General features: G+C 37.6%; 1 protein-coding gene across 2 annotated transcripts in view; it reads left to right on the top strand.

Annotated features, from left to right (window-relative positions):
- The window catches only part of RIOK1 (RIO kinase 1), a 159297-nt gene that overhangs the window by 122050 nt on the left and 11662 nt on the right, over positions 1–25585 (top strand). For both annotated transcript variants that reach the window (XM_074208246.1, XM_074208245.1), the window contains 7 exons: positions 10379–10471; positions 14905–15017; positions 15101–15181; positions 20420–20506; positions 20946–21083; positions 23789–23892; positions 24108–24214. In XM_074208246.1, the coding sequence (XP_074064347.1) occupies positions 10379–10471; positions 14905–15017; positions 15101–15181; positions 20420–20506; positions 20946–21083; positions 23789–23892; positions 24108–24214 (723 nt within the window). The remainder of the gene's footprint in view (positions 1–10378; positions 10472–14904; positions 15018–15100; positions 15182–20419; positions 20507–20945; positions 21084–23788; positions 23893–24107; positions 24215–25585) is intronic.

The raw sequence follows: 25585 nt of genomic DNA, 5'->3' as shown, positions 1-25585 counted from the left end.
CCAGGTTAGTTGTTTTTCCATTGAGATATTTCACATTTTCTCCTAAATTTTCATTCTTTTGGTTTTGTTTTATTGTTTCTTGATTTCTCATAAAGTCATCCATCAGCTTCCCTTAGCTCCATTCTACATTTGAGTTATTTTTTTCAGATAGCTTTTCTATCTCCTTTTCTATCTGGCCAGTTCTGTTTTTTAGGGCATTCTTCTCCCCATTGACCTTTTAGACTACTTTTTCCATTTGACCTAAATTTTTTTTATTTTAATTTTTTTTTAATTTATTAAAGGCATTGGGGTTAAGTGGCTTGTCCAAGGCCACACAGATAGGCAATTATTAAGTGTTGGAGGATGGATTTGAACTCACGTCCTCTTCACTCCCAGGCTGGTGCTCTATCCACTGTACCACCTAGCTGCCCCCTAAATTGATATTTAAGATGTTATTTTCCTCAGTATTTTTTTGTATCTCCTTCACCAAACTACTGACTTGGTAACCATTTCATGATTTTCCCTCATTGCTCTCATTTCTCATCCCAGTTTTTCCTCCACCTTCCTTACTTGATTTTCAAAATCTTTTTTTTGAACTTTTCCATAGCCTGAGACCAATTCATATTTTTCTTGAAGCTTTGATATAGAGGTTTTGACTTTGTTGACTTCTGAATGTGTATTTTGATCCTCCATGGAACCAAAGTATTTGTCTGTGGTCAGATTTCTTTTCTCTATTGTTTGCTATTTCCCCAGCCTGTGTCCTGATTTTAACTCTTTTGTAAAGGTGAGGCTCTGTTTCCAGGGTGGAGGACATACTTTCCCGTTTTTGAGGGTTTTGGGGACAACTTCCAGGAACTTCAGTTCCTTCAAGGTCTTAGGAGAGACTCTTGACTTCTCTACTGGCCCATGCTCTGGTCTGTGGATGATCACAAGCAATCCCCTCTGTCTTTGAGCTGTGAGGAGGGTTTCTGCTCTGTTAAGGTTGTATTGGGCCCGCCCCAGACTGCAATCTAGATCTGAGTGTGGCAAAGCAACAGAGTCCTGCCCCAGGAATAGCAGAAAGACCTCTGCTGTCTTCCCTCACTCCTTTGTTGTCTGTGGGCTAAGTGCTCTGGAAGCAGTTGCTGGGTGGCTCTGCAGGCCTGCTTCTGGTTCCCTGGCTGGGGCTGCATTGAGACCTGTGCTGACTTGGACTCCATACTTGCATGGTGTGACAGTTTTCCTTCTGACCTTCCAAGTTGTCCTTTGCAATCTCTGGGCTGAGAGGTCTGGAAAGTGCCCATGTTGCCATGGACTCAGGTGTCCCCAGTGACTCAGGCACCCCACGCTGTTCCTGGAACACTGGAGCTGGTTTGCTCAGAGTGGCGCAGCCTGGACTATGCTTTGGCCCTTTACAGTCCTGGTGAAACAGACCCTGTCTGGGAATCTTCCAAGTTGTCTTGGGCTAGAAAATTATTTCACTCAGTCTGGGATTCTGTTACTCTAGAATTTGGTTAGAGTAATAATTTCAAGGCATTTGAAGTGGTCTGGGGAGGAGACCTTCTGGGAATTCTGTCTCCACTGACATCTTAGCTCTGTCCCCTCCTAGATATCCATTAAAAGAGAAAAAAAATCAAAAAAATTATATTTTAACCCTTTTAACTATACAGAACATTTTCAAGTTACATTTATCAGTTTATGAAGAGGAATAAGATATTTCTTTTAAAATTTAAAATACAAATTTAAAAATATGTTTTTCATCCAAATTACAAAGTTCTGGATTCTAAAGTTTTAGATCAACAGAACATTTTATGTAAAGTAGTTCATAATTTGTAGTTTTCAAAGTAGTACCCAATTAAACCTAAATATCTTTTATTTTTTAAAACAGTCTTTGAGTTCAGAGTAGCAACTAATCTATGTTATCTTTCTTAGATTTACATAGAAGCTGAGTTGAGGGATCCAGAATAGTCTCCAGTGTGAATGAGATAGATAAGAGATGGAGCTACAGAGGGAAAGCTGGACAGCCAGATTATCAGAGCTGAGTTTAAGAATTGAATGGGCCATTTTTTTTTACCTAAACTGGGAATAGAAAATAAAAACCAGGACTCTATTATTCTAAGAGAGAATTCTAATTTGAGAATTCTAATTTCCCCCCCTATTTTACAGCTGGAAGAAAAAAAATCATAGAAGCAGAAAAAAACTGAGTATAGAGATAAGTATTCTCACTTCAGAGAGAGACAAAAGTCATAACTGGCCAATCCAAACAACACAACTATCACAATCTACTGGGAAACATTTTCTGAGCTTCTTTCTTTTGGGGGACTCAGTTCTCCCAACTAGAAAGGGGAAGGGGACTTCAGACATATGTACAGGAAAGGCTACATCTGGACAATCCAGACAATAGCTTTTGTCTTTTATTAGCTGCTTGCTGCAGTATGGGAAAGGGGTAAGGAGGGGGCAGGTGGAAGGGGGCCTTGAGAAAAAAGAGAGCAAGAGGGACTCCAGTCAAACAGACAAGAACTCAATGAAAGTTAGGAAGTAAAAATCAAAACCTTTTTCTCCTTCAAAAACAACAGTTTGGGGGTTGGGGTGGAGGTGGAGCCAAGATGGCAGCAGCAAGAGAACAGCCTTTCCCAGCCCTCTCTCCAAAATATTTCAAAAACCTTAAAATTATGACTCTAACTAAATTTTCAAGAGACAGAACCCACAGAAAGATCCTGTGAGGCAATTCTGCAGCCCATGGTAACCTGGAAGATCATGGGCAGGCTCTGTGCCATGGGCTTGGAGGGGGTGGCAGCACAGCCAGGATCAATACCCTGGAGCAAAGGAGCTCCAGCCTTCTGAGAATAGCCCACAGAATACCTGGGCTCTTGGGAGCACCAGCTCCTTAGCAGCAGAAGCATTTTCCTGACCTGCCAACCCAAGGAACACCGAGCACAACTTGGAAAAATCAGCAAACTTCTGTCAGGGTGAGTGGGAGCTGGCATGACTTTCAGCGCGGCCTTGGCCATCAGTGCAGCCCAGATCCCAGGAAACAGAAGCAGGTCCACAGAACCGTCCAGCAGCTGCTCCCAGAGGGCTCAGCCCATGGAAGGTAAGGGGTTGGGGGGAGACTGATGAGGTCCCTCCTGTCATAGAGCAGGGACCCTCCTCACAGCCCCAGGGCAGAGGGTTGAGCTTGTGATCACATAGGCCAAGAGATCAGTCAGAACCTTCCAAAAGACCTTGAAGGAGCTGTGGGCCTAGTGGGGGTGTCCCAATAATACTCAAAAGCTTGGGAAGCACCCCCAAACCAGGGCACAGGTTTGGGAAATGAATAAACAGGAAAAAAAGGAACCTGACTGTAGTCAATTACTTTGGTCCCATGAAAGATCAAAACACACATTTAAAAGATGACAAAGTCCAAGCTTCTGTATCCAAATCCTCCAAGAAATATAGGAGTTGGGTTCAAGCTATGGAAGAACTCAAAAAAGATTCTGAAAATCAAGTAAGGGAGGTAGATAAAAAACTGGGAAGAGAAATGAGAGAGATGCAAGAAAAATATGAAGGACCAAGTCAGCAGCTTGGTGATGGAAATCCCAGAAAATGCTGACGAAAACAACATGTTAAAAACCTGCTTAGGTCAAATGGAAAGAGTAGTTCAAAAAGTCAATGATGAGAAAATTGCCTTTAAAAGCAGAATTGACCAGATGGAAAAGGAGATAAGAAAGCTCTCTGAGGAAAACAAATCCTTCAAATGTAGAATGGAGCTAAAGGAAGCTGATGACTTTGTGAGGAATCAACATTCAATAATTCAACACCAAAAGAATGAAAAACTAGGGGAAAAAAATGTGAAAATATTTCATTGAAAAAACACACTGATTTGGAAAACAGATCCAGGAGAGACAATTTAAAAATTATTGTGCTACCTGAAAGTCATGATCAGGAAAAGAGCCTTGACTTCATTTTTTTTTTTTTAAGGTTTTTGAAAGGCAAACAGGGTTAAGTGGCTTGCCCAAGGCCACACAGCTAGGTAATTATTAAGTGTCTGAGACCGGATTTGAACCCAGGTACTCCTCACTCCAGGGCTGGTGCTTTATCCATCCAGGGCCAGTGCTTTATCCAGCCTTGACTTCATTTTTAAAGAATTGCTACAGAAAAATTGCCCTGATATTCTAGAAGCAAAGGGCAAAATAGAAATTGAGAGAATCCACCAATCTACTCCTGAAAGATTAAAAAAAAAATAAACTCCAGAACTCCCAAATCAAAGAGAAATATTACAAGCTGCCAGAAAGAAACAATTCACATATGGAGCTGCAGTCAGGATTACACAAGACATAGCAAGATACACTTTCAAGGCTTGTATAGCTTGGAATATAATATACAGGAAGGCCAAAGGGCTTGGAATGCAATCAAGATTCACCTACCCAGCAAAACTCTTCCAGGGGAAAAGATGAACTTTCAATGAAATAGGAATTTCAAATGCTCCTGTTAAAACAGCCAGAGCTAAACAGAAAGTTTGATCTTCAAGTACAGGACTCAGGTGAAGCATAGGAGATGGTGGACAAGAGGGGTAAATTATGAGAGATTTAATGAAGAACTGTGTATTCCTGCATGGAAAGATAATACATGGGAAGATACATACAATAACAGGGCATAGAGATCTTGAAGAAAAAGGAGAGAAAGGGGACAGGTGGAGGGTAGTCAGATATAACACATTTTCTTTTTTACTTTTTGCAAATTTGGGATTGGGTGGCATGTCCAGGACCATGGGGCTGGGTTGTTGCTGGGTCTCTGAGGGCTTGGGGCTTCCTGGCCCCAGGGCTGGTGCTCTGTCTGCTGTGCCACTGAGCTGCCCCACAGCACACTTTTGAAGAGGGACAGAGTGAAAGGAGAGAAAAATTACATTAAATGGTGGTGGGGAGGAATGGATGAAGGGAAATACAGTCAGCAACAGCACCTGTGGAAAAAATATGGAAGTAACTTCTCTTTATGGTAAAGAATGTAATCCACCCCAGTGACAGAGCTGATGGTATTGGAACACAGACTAAAGCACATTTTTTTTTCTCTTTCTTTCACTTTATTTCTCGTAAGGTTTTTTATTTTTTGTGGGGGAAGGAGGGAATATGTTTACTCCTGCAATAGGACTATTTTAGTAATGTGTAAACAACAATGTAAATTAATAAAATAAAGGAGAAAAAAATAAACCTTATCAACAACAAAAAATGAAAAAAAGCTTTTCCAAGATTTTCTATTGATTTTCTCATCAACTTCCAAGAGTTCAATCATCATTTTCATGAAGATAACTCCAAGATTTATATGTGGAACTCAGCCAAGGGTGTGAGTCATTCCTCACAGCTTAAGAGCTGACTGTTAAATTTTCAGTATGATCTTTATATTTCAGAAATCAGCAAATACTTTATGATAGGACTTGACTTATTGTTGGCTGACTAGCATTATGAAAATGATAAGGAAATATTAATAATGAGGGTTAAATTTTAAAGTATTCTATGAACATTTTTATAAAAAAATAGACAAAACCCTCCCCACAATTTTCAGGAAAATCTGTCCTGTGGTGCCAAATTGTGACTTTTTAGAAAAGATCCAACTTCCCCTATTTCTTTGCTGTGAAACAGAGTAATGCAGTGAGATGTTGGTTCATGGGGGGTGGGGTTGGCCAATCAGGACACAGAGACAGGACAGCAGACCTGACAAGAGTCAGCTGAGAGCTTGAATCTGCCTCCACGTAGAATATCAATTTAAACACCTAAACCAACCACAGAGGTCCTAGAACTCCAGAGAAAAACCTACGTTCTCTCATACTTGAGAGTCCCCAAAATAGAACATAGAAACAACAGAGTGCCAGACATCTCTTGCATTCATCAAAATGCCACAACAGATGTCCTAATACCAGACCACTTTTTGCTGTTTTATTTATTCTTATTTTGTACAAATGATGTTTTTATACTTTACTAAGATATTCTTGTTTAAGAATAAACATAATACCCCCTCCCCCCAAAAATATAGACCCCCATAAGTGATAAAGTAAAGAGAAAAAAATTGAAATTAAAATTGCAAATGATAATAGTAATAATAATAGGTGCAGTCAGGTGGTACAGTTGGACGAAGCACCGACCCTGGAGCTAGGAGCACCTGAGCCCAAATCCAGCCCCAGATACCCAACAATCACCCAGCTACGTGATCCTGGTCAAGCCTTCCCAACCCCATTGCCCTGTAAACCCCCCCTCCCCCAAAAAATACCCAAAATAAAATAATAATAATCATAGTAGGGGTGGCCAGGTGGTGCAACAGACAGAGCAACAGCCCTGGAGCCAGGAGCACATGGGTAAATCACCCAGCTGTGTGGCCCTATGCAAGCCACCCAGCCCCATTTATCCTGCAAACCTCCCCCAATAATAATAATAATAATAATAATAATAATAATAATAATAATAAATGTGTTTCAGTCCATCTTCAAGCACCTCCAGCTCTGTCATGGGTGAATCACATTCTTTATGATAAGTCCATCACTATATTTTTCCACTGTTGCCATTTCTGATTGTAATTCCCTCCATTCATATTTCCCCACTACCATATACTATATTTCTCCACTTCTTTCACTCTGTCCTTCTTCTTAAATGTGCCGTACGGTAGCTGAGTGGTACAGCAGACAGATCCCTGGCCCTGGGGCCAAGAGGCCCTGAGCCCACATAACCCCACTTAGGCCCAGCATCCACCTGGACCTATGGTCCCGGACAGGACATCCAATCCCAGCACCTTGCAAGAAGTAAAAAAGAAAATGTGTTATATCTGACCACTCTCCCCCCACAGTCTTCTCCTCCATCACTCACTTTCCCCCTTCCCCCGTCCCCCTTCTCTCCATCTTACTCTAGATGTCTATACCCCATTGAGTATATATGCTGTTTCCTCTCTTAGCCACCTCTGATGAGAGTGAAGTTTCCCCCTTGCCTTCCCCCCTTCCATATCATTGTGATAGCTCATTGTCATAAAAATTAAAAAAATCTTATATGAAATATCTTAACCTATTCCACCTCTCCTTTTTCCTTTCTCCCATTACATTTCCCTTTTAGCCATTGACTACATTTTTACTCTATATTATATCTTCAAATTCAGCTCTCTCCTGTACTTCATCTATAAAAGCTCCTTCTACCTGCTCTATTAAATAAAAAGTTTCTTATGAGTATTGTCAGTATCATTTTTTCTGTGCAGGAATACATGTAGTTCATCATTAAGTCCCTCATATTTTCCCCTTCTCCTCTACTCTGTGCTTCACCTGAGTCCTGTATTTCAAGATCAAACCTGCTCAGCTCTGGCCATTCTAACAGGAACATTTGAAATTCCCCTGGTTCATTGAAAGTCCATCTTTTCACCTGGAAGAGGATGTTCAGTTTTGTTGGGTAGTTGATTCTCGGTTGCATTTCGAGCTCTTTTGCCTTCCGGAATATACTCCAAGCCCTACAAGCTTTTAATGTAGTTGCTGCTAAGTCCTGTGTGATCCTGACTGCAGCTCTACAATATTTGAATTGTGTCCTTCTGGCTGCTTGTAATATTTTCTCTTTGACTTGGGAGTTCTGGAACTTGGCAATAATATTCCTGGGGGGGGCTTGGTTTTTTTTTTTTTTTGGATCTCTTTCTTGGGGAGATCAATGGATTTTCCCTCTGCTTCTAGCATTATCAGGGTAATTTTCCTGTAGTAATTCTTTGAAAATGATGTCAAGGCTCTTTTCCTGATCATGACTTTCAGGTATTCCAATAATTTTTAATATAGTTTTTTTTTTAGTTTTTTTTTTTTTGCAAGGCAAATGGGGTTAAGTGGCTTGCCCAAGGCCACAACAGCTAGGTAGTTATTAAGTGTCTGAGACTGGATTTGAACCCAGGTACTCCTGACTCCAGGGCTGGTGCTTTATCCACTGCGCCACCTAGCCGCCCCTTCCAATAATTTTTAAATTGTCTTTCCTGAATCTGTTTTCCATATCACTTGTTTTTCAATAAGATGTTTCACTTTTTCTAATTTTTCATTTTCTTGGTTTTGAAGTATTGTCCTGACTTCTTGTAAAATCAGCAGTCTCCCTGAGTTCTATTCTTTGTCTGAAGGAGTTTTCCTCAGAGAGCTTTCTTATCTCTTTTTCCATTTGGCCAATTCTTCTTTTTTAAAGCATTCTTCTCCTCAATAACTTTTTGAACTGTTTTATCCATATGGCCTAAACTGGTTTTAAACGTGCTGTTTTCTTCAGCATTTTATTTGGATCTTCTTGACTAAGCTGCTGACTTCTTTTTCATGTTTTTCCTGCATCTCGTTTCTTTTCCCAATTTTTCTTCTATCTCCCTCACTTGATTTTATTTTATTTCATTTTCATTTTATTTTATTTTTTTTTAGGATTTTGCAAGGCAAATGGGTTTAAGTGGCTTGCCCAAGGCCATACAGCTAGGTAATTATCAAATGTCTGAGACCGGATTTGAACCCAGGTACTCCGGACTCCAGGGCCAGTGCTTTATACACTGTGCCACCTAGCTGCCCCCCCCACTTGATTTTCAAAATCTTTTTTGAGCTTTGTCATAGCCTGAGCCCCATTTCTGTTTTTCTTGGAGTCTTTAGATGCAGGAGCTTGGACTTCCTCATCTTCAGATTGAGTATTTTGATCCTTCTTTTGTTCATAGACAAAGTATTTCACAATGGTGTTCCTCTTTTTTCTCTGCTTACTCATTTTTCCAGCCTGTACCTAGTTTTGGGGTGCTTTGTGAGGATCTCAGTGTGTGAGGCTCTGTCTTCCCTCCTGATCTGTGAATGACCACAAGTGCACCCCCTCTGTCATGGGGCAGAGGTGGGGGGGGTCTTGCTGTTCTATGGAGGGCCTAGACTACAATCCGGATCTGAATGTGGTCAGAGCCCCAGAGTCCTGTTCTAGGGTTAGAGGACAGACCTCGGCAGTCTCTCTCCACTCCCCTACCTAGGCTCAGCACTCAGGCCCTGGGGCTCCTGCATCTGGGCTGCCTCAACCATGCTGCTTGCTGAGTGCTCCGAGTGCTGGGCTTCATGCACTTCCTTTGGCAGAGGTCCCCCCGCTGATCCCCCAAGTTGTGCCTGGTGCTCCCTGGGGGTGTAGATCAGGAAACTGCCCCTGCTGCTGCAGCTCTCATTGCCCTGGGGCTGCTGCCTTCACTCTGGTGTGCTACCCCTCCAACCCCATGTAGTGGAGCCTTTCCACTCTTTTCCAGGTTACCTTGGGCTGGAGAACTGCCTCACTGGATCCCTCTGTGGGTTCTGTCTCTTGAAAATTCAGTTAGAGTCTTTATAAGTTTGGAAATATCGGTGAGAGAGCACCTAAGAGCACTCCCCCCCGCCCCGACCACTTTTTAAAAAAAAGTGCCACACTTAGATTTAGGGACAAGTCCTCAATATCCACCTGGCCCCAAAACACATGAAATTGCCATCAGAGCTGATAATTAAAATTAGAGGTAAATTAAGCAGTTGAATTGATAAAGTGGTAGCCTTACCTTATTTCAAGGCCAGTTTGGGCTGGGTTCAAAATCTGGTCTAGCTTTTTTAGGGATCCCATATTCAGCTTTGTTAAAAGGTAGAATATTCCATTTCCAAGTCAAAATTGTCTCAACCCACATTTGTCACTTAAACCACTGGTTTGGAATAGAGCTGGGATTTGCAAAGTTAGAGACCTCTTTTGTTTCTTCTACCTGTCCCTCCTCAAAATTTCTGTCTGTCTGAATTTCAAAGGCACCAAAAACTGTTAACCCCCCAAATTGTAAAAAAAGTCTTTACAACATAAAATAATTAATAAAATAAAATGACAGAAAATATAGTTTAGACATTTTTATGGTTTATTCTCTAAGATCTTACCTCTAAACCTTAAGGTGGAGGTCATTAAGGTAATGACCACATTTGGACTGGGAATTAGTTAAACATTTAAGCAAAAACAGAGAATGGGGGAAATTATTAATCTTCTTTGTGACCTAACCATGAATGTTGCACAATATATCTGCCCAAAACTGCTCCTCAAAGATGATCATCTTTGCATAGTTCTATCAGTCTACTATTATCTCTTCCTCACAGGAGAAGTCTAGCATCCTAAACATTGTCCTCATAAGTTTGTAATTAACTAAGGGAGATAACTAATTGTCTTAATTTTTGTTAGCAATATGACTGATAATGAAGGCTGAACTCTTGCTAAAAAAATTTAATCTTTTACTAGGATTATAATTTTGAGAAATTATTATGCTTTGACACTAGATAAATTTGAGGAAATAAAAGTAATATAAGAATGAATCTCATATTACTATTCCAGTATAGAAATATGGTTTATTTCAGTTCTTCAATTTATGCAGTTTTAACAAATGATATTTGAGCCTAGGTAACCTAAATTAGTCTTTTTGACTTCCTAATTTTTTCCATTTTTTTTCCTTGAAGGTACTGGATTCAAGAACTCGAATAACTTTGTTCAAGATGTTAAGTAGAGGAATCATATCACAGATAAATGGTTGCATCAGCACAGGAAAAGAAGTAAGCTTTGTCTTAGAAAAACTACATGTCTGTGGTTTTTTTCCCTCTAGAAAATAAATGAACTTTGCTTTTAGGATGAAATATTTATTTACTAGTTAGTAAAAACTGATCTCATTGATAGGTACAAGCAGATGTATAAGAGCATTGCTACCCTAATCACTGCTCCTAAATGGGGTACTGATTAGGTGACTGATATTTCAAAGTGTGTTGGCTCATTTATTTTCATCTGACTGGCAAATAAATAGGTAGGTACCTGATTCCTGCTCAAGTCAGTTTCTATGGAATAGGAATTAAATATTTCCCATGAGTGGCTTTTCTTCTTCTCTCTTTAACCACCCATAGGAGAGGAAACAAAGTTATATTTTTTGTTTCCTTTCCTTTTTACTTGAAAGGATAAAATTATTTCTCAGGAGAAATAACTCACAGAAACTGATGATAAAATCTTTTTGGTTTAATATGTAAAGGAAATAAACCATTCCAAGCATTTATGCAAGTTGAAAGGGGTAGGGGCAGAGAATGTATTAATTTCTTTTTAAAAATATAATATTTTGGGGCAGCTAGGTGACGCAGTGGATAGAGCACCAACCCTGGAGTTAGGAGTACCTGAGTTCAAATCTGACCTCAGATACTCAGACACACACCTAGCTGTGTGGCCTTGGGCAAGCCACTTAACCCCATTGCAAAAAAACCTAAAATGATAACAATAATAATAACAACAACAACAATAATAATAATAATAAACAATAATATTATTTTACTCTTTTAATTTCCCTCCATTTTCACAACACAAATTCACTACACATTTAGCTCTCACAAAGTGAAGTACTTGTCCTCTCCTGTAAACTAAGCACAGAAGAGCAAATTAATGACTGTAAAGCCAGTCAGCAGTTTTCACTTACATTGCTGTTGTACTGAATTTTCATGAGATAAATATTTCTTCATTTCTGCCTCCAGTAATTAAGTTTAAGTATTTGAAAGCCCTGACTGTGCCCAGTCCTGGGCTAGGTACCCTTGCGACTTAAGAAAGATGCATGCAACTTGACCATTACTATTAAGGAGCCTATCTTCTTTTCAGGAGAAAATATAAACTTGTGGAACAAAGAACAATAGAGATAGTGTACATGATAAAATTCTAAAGATTATTTAATGTTATTGTTTGGGATGGATATTGAGTACTTTGATTAAGAAGAGATTATTAAGTTACAAAAAAAGGAAATATTCTTATTTCTCATTAATTTAATACCCCTATTGATGCCATTCATCTTGTTCCTTCTCATTTCCAGGATCTTGTTTCAGTAGGTCTCTCTTTTATAAAAGATCCTTTTCAGTTCTAAAAATATGTTCCTACATTTGTTTATTTCCCTCTCCATTGATTTCTTTCCATTTATTGGCCAATTCAGGTTTTCCTAACCTTAAAAGCCTTCTCTTTTAGCCCATCCAGCTACTTCTCTCCTTTCCTTTCCTGGTTAACTCCTTTGAAAATTGTTTTCACCTAGTACGTCTGTACTATCCAATCTCTTCTTACTCCTTTGCAAACATCCTTCCACTTTTAACTCTTCTATGTTTTTGTTGTTTGCATATTTTTTTATTCTGAACTTAACACTAGGATGAACATTTCTCTGTATATAGCAAAAGAGTATTATACAAGATGCTATATATAGATGTTCATTTGTATAATGAACAACTTTCAAGTATAAAATAAATTCAACATGGTATTTTCAACATTTTCCTGCCTATGTGCATTTCTAACTTGATCTTCTTTTCCTCCTCTATGTATTTCTTTAATTGCCTCGAAGAGGCTTATATTTTTTTCTTTCTTTTTTTCAGTTCAGTAACTTTGACTTCTATCTACCACCCTAGCTGCCTTCTTCACCAGACTTTTACAAGGGGGTCCTGACTTAAAAGAAATAGTTAAGGACCCTTGCTCTAGACCTTCTCCACTGCTCTTTGATGTTCTGTTGTTATGAGACACATCTCCTTCTGCCTCTTTAACTTCTTTTCTGTCTCCTTCATTTTGCTTCTTTTTTCTTCCCCTTAATATGGCTTTTCCTCTTCTTTTTTTGACTTTCTCCATCTCGTTCTCTTTCCTAATTTTGACCATCACCTCTGCTGATAAAATGAAATCTTTATATAGCCTCTATATCTGTATGTAGCCTTTCTAATTCATTCCTTTTGTAATCTTGTGTATTATAGTTAACTGTGTTTTGTTGGATAAGTGTTTAGGGAGGACTAGCACTTCTGGTTTTAGGACTGCTGAGCCCTTTTTAGGGTTGCTCATCCACCTTTGGTGTCCACCTTCACCCAGCTCTTACCTGTGACTCCCATCAGTCAGTGGCACGTACAATTGCCATACTCCTGTAAAACTGCCCATGGAAGGAACAGATAAGAACAATTTGTGCCAACAGCTATGGAAGTGGTTATCACAGGTGCTATGGAGAGCTTAGAGCTTGGTATCTAGTATGCCTAGGTCATCCCAGGACATCAGCTTTGATGATTCTGTTTTTTTGGAGTTTTTTTTAGGTTTTTGCAAGGCAAATGGGATTAAATGACTTGCCGAAGGCCACACAGCTAGATAATTATTAAGTGTCTGAGACCAGATTTGAACTCAGGTACTCCTGACTCTAGGGCTAGTGCTTTATCCACCGTGCCACCTATCCGCCCCAGCTTTGATGATTCTGGAAGAAAGTAAGGCTGATGATTTTGTGCAACTCTGCCTCACTTAAGGTCCAATTCATGCGCAAGTCAAGACAACCCCCCATGATGTCATTAGTTCTCTTCAGAAATGGAGGATGAACAACAATGTGTTTGTACAATAAGTCTGTACCTAGATTTATCACTCAAATCTCAAATTAAACAGACCTTAAATCCAGTTTATAAGATTTCATTCTTAATCTGATTGTTTTTTAAAACTTAATTCTATCAGTAATATTGTTATTGTTATTCATTCAATCTCCTGTATTAGAAATTTTGGTTCTGCTTATTTCAAATAGTTCCAAGGAAAATTCTTTAAAAATTTTAAAGCACTTGGCAAATGTGAATTTTTGTGCTATTTTTACTTCCCTCTCTCACTTCTATGCAAAGTGGATAGAACACTGGTCTTGAAGTCAGGAGGATGGGAGTTCAAATGCAGCCTCAGGCACTTGACTCTTCCTAGTGTGGGACTGGGCAAGTCGCTTAACCTTGGTTGCCTCACATCCTGGGTCATCTCCAGTTGCTGTGATTCATATGTGGCCAACTGGACCTAGATAACCCTGGAGGAGAAAGTCAGACTAGTGACTTTGAACAGCATCCTCTCACTCAAATCCAGTTCATATGCTTGTCATGGCATCACCTCCCTGATGTTGTAGTCTTCTTTGAAAATGAAGGACAAACATTATTACCTGTATGTAAGCAGTTATTAAATTCTGTTGATTTTTTTCCCTCTTGTCACTTTCCTCTCTTCTCCGTTCCTAGTGTTATGACTTAGGATAGTCCTTCTCTACCACTTTCCTGGTTTATTGCAATATTTTCTTGACAGTTGTTTTTGTTATTTCATTACCCCTTGTAAATCATATTTCTGTTACTCCTAGTTGTTACTCCTTTGGTCAGAGTTTTCAATAGCTCCTTATCGCTCATCAAGTAACATTTAAACTTCTTTGCTTGGCATTTAAGACCTTTCCTTCTCTCATTACCAGCCCATTGGAATTCCTTCTCATCTTTCTTATTCATTCATTCATTCATGGTTTTTGCAAGGCAATGGGTTTAAGTGACTTGCCCAAGGTTACACAGCTAAGTAATTCTTAAGTGTCTGAGGATGGATTTGAACTCACATCCTCCTGACTCCAGGCCTGGTGCTCTATCTACTATGCCACCTAGCTGCCCTTCCTGCTCATCTTTTGAAGGTGCTTTATGTTTGCTTTTGCTATTTCCTGTGATTAAAAAGCTCCTCTTTCTCCCTCTTTACCTATCAGATTCCTCAAAAAATTAGTCACATCACTTTCCTAAACCTTCTATAATTGTAATTGTTGATAATGACCACTTCCTTTGACCTGCATTTTGTTTTTACATCTAACTCATTTACTTTGTCATATTGTTTTATAATAATCATTTGTATTTTTCCACAAAGTTAGGGTCTTTGTCTCAACCTCAAATGATAGTCCTCCTGAGATCTCAGCACAGTGCTCCATACAACTAGAGCTCTAATGTTTTCAGGAGTGAATGGGCAAATAAATTTAAATGTTTTTTAATCATAATTTCCAATTTAAATGTCAGTTAATGTAGTAATGCATGTTTTTAAAGGTATAGTTTATATTTGCCTATTGAATTTGTGCACTATATTCCAAAAAAAAAAAGTAACTTATTTTCCATCTTTGAGAACAGAGAATTGACAAAACAGATAAGTATTCTATAGTTATTTTACACAGAATCTCACTCATGTATTTTGCATTAATTAGGCTAATGTGTATCATGCCAGCACAACAGATGGAGAGAACAGAGCAATCAAGATTTATAAAACTTCAATTTTGGTGTTCAAGGATAGGGATAAGTATGTAAGTGGGGAATTCAGGTGAGTTTTAATTACTTTACAGCTTGTTTCATTTTGGTTGTGCATGTCAAATGAAACTTTATTGAGTTACTTATATTTTTCAGGTTTCGTCATGGCTATTGTAAAGGAAACCCCCGAAAAATGGTGCAAACTTGGGCAGAAAAGGAAATGAGAAATTTAATAAGGTAATGACTTTTTATTTCTTGTGATTATCACTCTATATAACTATTATAGCCCATATGTAGAAATCTGTCTATACCTTTTTACAAAACATTTTAACCCAGATATATAGCATAATTCAGGACCATTAAGAACAGATCATTTGACTATGCTCTCTGATTTAATGGGACATGCTGTTGTTGTCTTTTGACTTTCCAAGTTATCAGAGAAAAGTTCTCACAGTCTAAATGTGTCAAGTGCTTTCTAACAAGTATATAATTTAATTTGTCAGAATTTCATATTTCCATTCTCTCATTCAAAGGCTATTGGTATTTGAGTTTGTAGACTTAGCAACAAGAGACTCAGTGAGAGACAACTTTCTTTATTTTCCATGGCAGTGAAGACGAATATTAGTATGGATGATTAAAACCTGGATAAAGTCAAATTTCAACCCCAATTCAGCCAAAAGAGGAGAGAACTTGTTATTTTTTGAGACTAGTCTATAAGGTTCTTTTGTCTAACATTTGACCTCACTTTAAATAATTGATACCATGTAAGAGTAGTACCTGATGCAGGTAATATTGAGTTTATTCTTGGCAGTTTAGGATTTAAATCCCAATGAAAGCTCTGAATAATGCTTCTATTAAAAATATATGTGTAAAGGGTGGCTAGGTGGCGTAGTGGTTAAAGCACTGGCCTTGGAGTCAGGAGTACCTGGGTTCAAATCCGGTCTCAGACACTTAATAATTACCTAGCTGTGTGGCCTTAGGCAAGCCACTTAACCTCGTTTACTTTACCAAAAAAACCTTAAAAAATATATCTATTTGTGTAATTATGAACATTTGGATAGAATCTAAATCACCATACTTCTAGAATCATAGAGTTAGAGCTAGAAGGAACCTCGAAAGTCTTCTTATCCCCTTTCTTCATTTTGAAATGAAGAAATTGAGGCCCAGAGAAGTTAAGTGACTTGTTTGAGGTCACACAGCTAATAAGGATCAGTGCTGAAGTTTTTGCCGAGGTCTCTTTCCACATAATCATTCAAAAATGCAATGAGTAGTTGATAAGAGTGCTAAGACTTGGAGTCAGAAAGACCCCCCCCACATTATTTATTTATTTATTTTTGAGTTTTACGATTCCCCCAATCTTTCTTCCCTCTCTCCACCCCCCCACAGAAGGTAATCTGATAATCTTTGTATTGTTTCCATGCTATACATTGATCTAAATTTAATGTGTTGAGAGAAAAATCATATCCTTAAGAAAAAAAATATGAGATAGCAAAATTACATAATAAAATAATGTTTTTTTTTTAATTAAAGATAATAGTCTTTGGTCTTTGTTCAAACTCCACAATTCTTTCTGCGGATACAGATGGTATTTTCCATCTCAGATATTCCAGAATTGTCCCTGATTTTTACACTGATGGAATGAGGAAGTCTATTAAGATGATCATCAACCCCATGTTGCTGTTATGATGTACAATGTTGTTCTGGTTCAGAGTCAGGAAGATCTTGATTCACATCTTGTCTCTGTCACTTAAACTTTGTGACCTTGGGTATGCTTGACCTTTCAGGTTCTCACAGATTCAAGAAATTATCATTACAGGAAGTGTTTGAAAAAGTTGACTCCCAAGTTTATAAAACTGAAAGGATGGTGGTGCCAATAATGGAAATAAAGAAATTAAGAATGATTGTTGGTTTTGAGGTGATGGGTAAAAGTACTCTTATCTTACTTAAACTTATGAAGTCCGACATTTATTGGAGGTCCAGGTAATGATAATATTCAACAGGTAATTGGAGATGCTAGAATTAAACCTAGTATTGAGAACTGGCTATAGGTAAATTTTAAAGTCATCTGCACAGAGATGATAATTAAATTCTTGAAGGTGGATGAAATCACCTGAAGAGAGAAAAGAAACAGGGCCATGGTAGAGTGCCAAGGTGTATTGAAAAGGATCAGGCAGGCAGGGAAGAGTAGAAGGGAAGTGAACCCTCTCAAAAACTCAGGGAGGAGAGAACAATCCAGAACATCCACATTGTCGAGTACTGCAGAACAAACAAAAGAAAATGAAGATGGGGCAAAGGCTATGAGATTTGGCAATAAGAGCTCTTTAAAGAGAGGTGCATTTAATTGATGATCTATACTTAAGTTTCTAATTTGAAAGTAATTTTTGAATATGTCTTTACTGGGTTAGGGTTAGTTCAGATCTATTTAAGCAAAAGATTTTTAACTCAGGTCCATGAATTAAAAATAAATTATTTATCACAGTATTCCACTATAATTGGTCTCTTTGTAATCCTATGTATTTTATTTTATGCATTTTAATAATACTAGACTCAGACCCATAGGCTTCATTAGATAATCTTTGGAGTCCATGACACACAAATAAAGTTTAAGAACCCCTGTTTTGAGTTATGAATAGAGTAACACAGTTAAGCTTGTTTTTAAGAGATCAGTGAATGAAAGAATAGTTTGTCCTGTGATGACTTGGAAGTCTGGTTGCAAGGAGTTAAAAAGTGATGGTGAGAAAATAAAGCTATGGAAGGATTTCTTTCCTCCCTGTCCCCCCTTAGTTGGATGTGAAAGAGAGACAAGATATATGTTGATAACTTGAGAGAAGTTTAGGGTCAGATGAAGATGTCTTGTTTTTTGTGGAGTGGGGCAGTCTGGGATGTTTATAAGCAGGAGGAAGGATCCAGTGTATAAAGAAAGATGGGAAATCAGGGAGAAAATAGGTTATTGCAAGGTCAGTGAGAGGAGATGGGATAAAGAGTACATATAGAGGGGCTGTCTTGGAATGGAAAAGGGCCACTTCTTCCTCTCTAAGACTAGTTTAAATCAGTTAAGAATGGAGAATGATTTTGGGGAGATTTGAAGTATAGAATTGGGAAGAAGAATAAGTTTGATAAATCAAGTTAAAAAAATAAAAAATTCATTAAGTCCATTTATTGAGAGGGAAGAAAGGCGGAAATAAAAAAATAGATCTATAGGAAGGAGGCTTAAGGAGAGAAGTTTGGAATGGATGTTGAGGAAAGTTTGATGGTTTATAATGGAAAGGTGTTTGATTCTCTTGATAGTTCATTGATTCTCAGAATGGAGAAACATTCTTTTTCTTAATGGATGAATATAGTTCTCTTGTTGTATTGTTTGTCCAGTAAAACAATATAAAATTCAGACAGATTTCATTTCTTACTTAAGGCATGACTCTTGGTTTGGCTAACATCACAGTAGTTTAACAACTAAATTGAAAAACCAAGCAAACTTCACAATACTACACTTTTATGTGTGGTATGGTAGCTATTAGAAACATATGACATTGGATCTTCTTGTCTTTAGGGTGAAATCAGCCTTTATTGATGTTTTATTGATCCATAATATTTGACCATAAGATCATTTTAAAATCTTTTGGCCCCTAGATAGTATTATTTTCTACCTACCATTTGTAGAAACATTTCCCCAAACCTGGCAAAGTGAATATACTTATTCCAGTTATATCTGTTTAAATTTTTTTTAAATTTATTTTATTTAAGGCAATGGGGTTAAATGACTTGTCCAAGGTCACACAGCTAGGTAATGTAAGTGTCTGAGACTGGATTTGAACTCTGGTCTTTCTGACTCCAGGGCCAGTTTTATCCACTGCACCATCTAGCTGCCCCCAATTATATCTAATACAGTTGTGAGGCTAGCTGGGAGAGGAAGTGGGCTGTAGTAGAAAGTTTTTTTGTAATTATAGTCAGGAGTTGGACTCAAATAAAACTTAGAGGACACTGACCATGAGCATCTTTTCACCATAGAATTGTCCCCTGTACTTCAACTCAAAAACTCTTGGCATCATCTCTTATTCTCACTTAATTTATCCTGTTTTCTGGTGAACAGATAGACCTTCCCTCACTTGAACAAACCCTGGATACCTTTCCCTCTTATCTCTTCTGTTGGATTATCCTCATAATTAAAAAAAAATCCCTATTACAACTAGCCCAGATCAGCATGTGCTATCCTCATGGTCTGCATGCCTTTTTTTGTCTTCTGCTAACCTGGAAATCTGACTCACCTACCTAGTGAACATTTCAAACTTCAGGCATTTTAAACTCAACATGTTCAAAAACATTTCTTTTTCCTTTCATCCTGTCTTTTCCCCTAAACTCTCTATTTCTGTTGAAAGTACTGCCATCCTTCTTGTAATTCAGAATTGAAACCTAAGACTCATTCTCCACTCTTTTACTTTCCCTTACCCATCTTGTCCAGTTCATTGTCAAATTTTACCAGTTCTGTTTCAACATCTCTCTTTTCATCCCCTTCTCTTTACTCAACATAGACATTGCCTGATTCAGGTCCTCATCTCCTCTTGTCTGGAATGTTGCATCAGCTTAACTGATCTCACTACAGCCATGGACAGTAGTCAGATTGATCTGTGTGTGCCTCAGCAAACCTGGCCATGCCAGTCTCCTGCTTAAAAGGCACTCTTCACCCTGCCCGCCTCACCCCTCTTCCACTGCCTCCAAGATGCAGTACAAGCTCCTCTTTGGCATTTACAGATCTTCATCAGCTGGTTCCTTCCTCATTCCTAGACTCATCTCACTTCATGTTCTCTGTATTCTGGCCAAACTGGCTCATTTGCTCCGTCTTGTATAAGTCAAACTGCTTCCTTTCCTGTCTTCATGCATTTGCTCAGGCTGCCTCCTGTGACTGCAAAGGACTCTCTTCTCACCATCACTACTTGGAATTCCTTCAGGCCCATGTTCTTGATGAAGTCTTGGATATATGTATGGGCAGAAGTTGTTCTCTCTCTCTTCTCCCTTTCACCCCCCCCCCCCCCCAGTGTCCAGCAGGGGCAGTTTAACTTTTTACCTTCGTATCCCTAATGTCTGTCAGTGCCAGCTTCAGTCAGTTCCATTTCTGAAACTACCAATGTGAACATGGTTAAGTCATTTACCTTTTCATGTTTGTAAAATAAGATTATTATTATTATTATTATTATTATTATTATTAATAATAACAATATTAATAATAATAATCTGAATAGTACCTAACCCAGGATCAAATGAGAAAGTAAGTAAATCTTTTTTGCAAATGTGTTATACAGCATCAGCTGTTGTTATTATTATTATTATTATTATTATTATTATTATTATTATTATTATTTATTGATAGCATTTCTCATTAAATAAGCAAATAATTCACTTTTGGGTCACTAAGCCCTTTGTAGTTTAATTATTGTAACTTTAAATTTTCAACTTTGTATTCTTTGATCTTTTATGTTACAGGTTAAACACAGCAAAGATACCTTGTCCAGAACCTATCATGCTAAAACATCATGTCCTTGTCATGAGCTTCATTGGTAAAGACGACATGTAAGTATGCTTAAAACTAACCATTATGTATTTCAGACATTTAAAAATCTGCTTAATCCTATTTAAAAGACTTTATTGTCATTTTTGTGTTTAAATGGTATTGTGTTCTTTTAAAACAGGAGTTCTTAAGCTGTCATCTATATTTCAGTGTAATTTTCTTTTTTTTCTAATCTTTTGTACATTTAAAACCATTATTCTGAGAATGGGTCCATAGGATCCAATAGATTGCCAAAGAGGTCCAAAGTTGAGACTCTAAATTATGAATTCAGAAATGGGGTAGCAAAGGTAACTGTTTTTAAAAGTGCAACTTATCCTAAGTATTGTGAATATAACTCCTATTAGAGCAAGTTCTATTTATTAGAAGATGAATTCTTATGATAAGGAAGAGTCAATGTAATAATGCTATTGATCTGTGATGGTATCATTTTTTTTAATTGAGGCCTGCTCCACTTTTGAAAAATGCCCAGCTGTCGGAATCGAAGGCCCGCGAATTATATCTCCAAGTTATTGAGTACATGAGAAGAATGTATCAGGATGCCAGGCTTGTCCATGCAGATCTCAGTGAATTTAACATGCTGTAAGTTGTATTTCTTATGCATTGTGACTTCAGGTTTTGTTTCTGGAAATGGATTGTTATGATAGGAAGTCTCATTCATCCTTCAAACTGACATCGGACTGTCAGTAATCCCTTATTAATTTCACTTCACTCAGATATTAATTTGAAAACTCAGTATCAGTCAATACATAAGCATTCATTGTCTTCTTTATAAAAAGCATTGGAGACATGAATGCAAAGAATTAGCATCCCTCCTTGCTAAAAAATTATATTACAATGAGAGAAATAACCATAAGTACAAGTACATACAATATAATTAAATGAGTTGAGAAGGGTACTCATAGATGGGACTTAGGTAAGATTTCACATAAAGGATAGTGTTTGAGTATGTATTAAAGGTAGGGATTCTATGAGATATTGTTGAGGAAGGAGATAGTACATTCTAGGCATGAGGAATGGGCAGTGAAAAGGCATGGTGGTCAGCAAAGTAACAAGTTTGAGAAATAGAGCGAAAGCCTATTTGGCTGAAAGACTGTGGGTGAGGGAATAAAGTACAATGAAGTAAGAAGGATAGGTTAGGGGCAGCTAGGTGGTGCAGTGGATAGAGCATCAGCCCTGGAGTCAGGAGGTCCTGAATTCAAATCTAGCCTCAGACATTTAATAATTACCTAGATGTGTGACTTTGGGCAAGTCACTTGACCCCACTGCATTGCCAAAAAAAAACCAAACCCTCAAAAAAGAAAGATAGGTTGGTTAGGCTCTCATTGTAAAGGTCTTTTAAAAACTAAATTGGAATTGAATTAGTGTAAATCGAACCATATCACTTCCCTCAGGGAAGTCACTTGGGTAGTGGTGTGGTACAGAGATGTCAAAATTTGTCAACTGTAGGCAGTAGTCAAAACTCCTCTTATATCTGAAACAGATTAAAGTATTATTGGGGAAATATTTATCAAAATTAAATAAAAATACTGTATAGCATAGATAATACTTGTGGTTTTTAAAAATTGCTATAACCAACAGAAATCAATTTCATTTGAATTTGGCATCTGTTATATGGAGTATGCACTGAGGTGATTACTATATGAGAAACAAGAAGGAGGGATGGATTTGAGGGATATTACGGAGGTAACTGCAAAATATACCACCTGATGGAGGAGTTGAGTATAACACCAAGGCTGTCAACCTTGGAGATGAGATTATTACCAAATTGAAGGAAGGATTTTTTTTTTTTTTGCAAGACAATAGGGTTAAGTGGCTTGCCCGAGGCTGCACAGCTAGGTAATTATTAAGTGTCTGAGACTGGATTTGAACTCTGGTATTCCTGATTCCAGGGTCAGTGCTCTATCCACTGCTCCACCTAGCCCCAAGAAGGATTGTTTTTTTGTGAAAAGATTAATGAGTAGTGTTTTGGGATATTTTGAGTTTGAGCTATATCTGGGTTTTCCAGTTTGAATATACAGTTGTTGGAGGAATGCAAGTCCAAAGAGACTTTGACTGAATACTGGAGATACGTAGGTGGTAGGTGTGGGAGTTAAAATTGCATGATGATTAAATTATAGTTTAATCACATTAGCCAGAGAAAAATTGAATGAGGGAAGAGACCCCAGAGCAAGGCCTTGAAGAATTATGAAAGTTAGAGAATTTTATATGGCTGATGAACTGCTAGAATCTAAAGAAAAGTAGATACTAGATAATAGGAGAAACAGGAGAGAGTAGTATCATATCTCCAGAAAGAAGAGAATACCAAAGGGCAGGTGATCAGCAGCAAAAGCAAGAAGGATGTGAACAGAGAAGACTGTCAAATTGTCTGTTAAGAAATTATTATTAATTTTGGAAAGAGCAGCTTCAGTTTGAATGAGATCTATGAAAATAGGGTCATTAGGGGCGGCTAGAGCACTGGCCTTGGAGTCAGGAGTACCTGAGTTCTAATCCAGCCTCAGACAACTTAATAATTACTTAGCCATGTGGCCTTGGGCAAGCCACTTAACCCCATTGCCTTGAAAAATCTGAAAAAAAAGAAAATAGGGTCAGTGAGTGTAGACCATTTTTTCTGAATTTGACTGAGAGGAGAGCCATAGGATAAGTTTGAGTGGAGACAGTAGAGTTTAGTGAGGTGGTGGTAGGGATATTTTGTTTGTTTTTTTACTCCAGAGATAAGAGGCAGCTATGAATGATGAGATCAGAACTATGCTATAGGAAAATTTCTGACAATTGTATGGAAGGAATATACTACAGGAGGAAGAGATTGCAATCAGTTGCACTAGACCAGAAAAGAGATGAGAAAGGTCCCATTAGATTTGTGATGTTGATGTTGAGTGAAGAGTGTGGATGTAAGAGCTATTGTGGAAGTAGAATTGACAGTTCTTAGAAATTGAGAACATATGAGAGATGGAGAATGATGGAAAACAGTGATGGTTGAACCTAGAGTGACTTCAAATTTGAATGAACTTAATTGTTAATGTCCTTAGATAAAGCAAAATTTGAAGAACTGAGTTTGGGAAAGAAGATAATTTTGATTTGGGATGTGTATTTGAAGTTCTGATTGGTCCTGTCTGTAGAGGTTTTTGAGGCAATTGACAGAGTGGATCTGAAGTTCAGTAGATTAGGACTAGATTTAATAAATTTGGGGATCATCATAAACAGCAGTTGAGCATTGAGAAGGATGCGGATGGAAAGCAACTAATTATTAAGGTTGTACCTTTAAATCTTATTTTTCTATTCCCAAGGTACCGTAATGGAGAAGTGTACATCATTGATGTGTCCCAATCTGTGGAACATGATCACCCACATGCATTGGAATTCCTGAGGAAAGACTGTGCCAATGTCAATGGTAGGTGGAAATTAGAATTTTTCTTTTTTCCTGACTCTGGAAGGTTTAGTTTACCCCATGTGAGCACTAGCATAAAACTTTAGCACTCTGTAGAGGGAAAAAAGAATGTTTTGAGTGATGATACATATCTTTACATAAATTGGGAGAATAATTAAAAGTGTCTTGTGTCTTTGTTTCTTTTGAAGATAATCAACATTTTTCTTTTCTTTTCAAAGATTTTTTTTTTAAACATGGTGTTGCTGTGATGACTGTACGGGAGCTCTTTGAATTTATCACAGATCCTTCTATCACAAAAGACAACATGGATGATTATCTCTCAAAGGCAAGTTGCTGGAAATGTCTAAAAGTTTGAAAAAAAGTTAAAATTTGCCTAGTACTATTTGAATAAGCCAACATGGTCTATGCATATTTATTCATGTATTTTTTAATTGAAATTTTATTTAATTTTTCCCATTACATGCAAAGCTAGTTTTTAACATTCATCCATTTGCAAGATTCTGAGTTCCACTTTTTTCTGCCACCCTCTTTTCCTTTCCTCCTGCCCATGGCAGCAAACACTTTGGTATAAGGTGTACATATACAATATATTTGCATATTAGTTGTATTGTAAAAGAGGAATTAGAACTAAGGAGTGAAAAACATGGGAAAGAAAGGAGAAACATAAAAGAAGTTTTTAAAAAGTGAACCTATGCTTTGCTCCATATTCAAAATCCTTAATTTGTTCTCTGAATGTGGATGGCATTGTCCAAAACAAGTCACTCAGGTTTATCCTTGATCACTGAACTGCTGAGAGAAGCTGCATCCATCACAGTTGATCATTTCACAGTGTTGTTCAGCCACTCACGATTTCCTATAGAACATTGATGAGCGTCCCTCAATTTCCAATTGTTTTCTACTATAAAAATAGCTGCTATATTTTTGAACATGAGACTTCTCTCATTTTTATGATCTCTTTATGACCTAGTAATGGGATTGCTGGATCAAAGGTTATGCACAGTTTTATTACTCTTCGGCATAGTTCCAAATTGTTATCCAGAATGGCTGAATCAGTTCACAACTCCAATAGTGCATTAGTGTCCAATTTTCCCACTTCTTCTCTATCATTGATTATTTTCCTTTTTTGTCATCTTAGTCTGATAGGTGTAAGATAGTCCTTCAGAATTGCTTTAATTTGCATTTCTCTTATCAGTAATGATTTAGATTATTTTTTCATTTGACTCTTAATAGCTTTTATTTCTTAATCTGAAACCTACATGAGCATATCCTTTGACCATTTATCTTTTGGGGGAATGACTGATATTATAAATTTGATTCAGTTCACTATATATTTTAAAAATGAGTTCTTTATCCAAAACACTAGTTGTGAAAATTGTGTCACAGTTTTCTGCATTCCTTCTAATCTTGACTGCATTGATTTTAATTGTTCAGTCTTTTTAATTTAATATAATCAAAGTCAACCCTTTTTCAATATATAATGTTTTTTGTTTGATCATAAACTTTTCTCTTCTCTATAGATCTGCCAGGTAAATTATCTTTGTAACCTTAATTGGTCTCTGGCATCACCCTTTATGCCCTATACCCATTTCAACTTTATTTTGGTATAGGGTGTGAGATGTGAGGTTATGCCTAGTTTTGCTATACTCTTCTCTAGTTTTCCCAGTGAATTCTTATCTCAGTAGTTAAGTATTTAGGT

This window comes from Macrotis lagotis, chromosome X (assembly GCF_037893015.1).
Source record: "Macrotis lagotis isolate mMagLag1 chromosome X, bilby.v1.9.chrom.fasta, whole genome shotgun sequence".
Lineage (NCBI taxonomy): Eukaryota > Metazoa > Chordata > Mammalia > Peramelemorphia > Peramelidae > Macrotis > Macrotis lagotis.
Note: the sequence above shows the minus strand (reverse complement) of the source record. Positions and strands in the feature narration are given on the sequence as shown.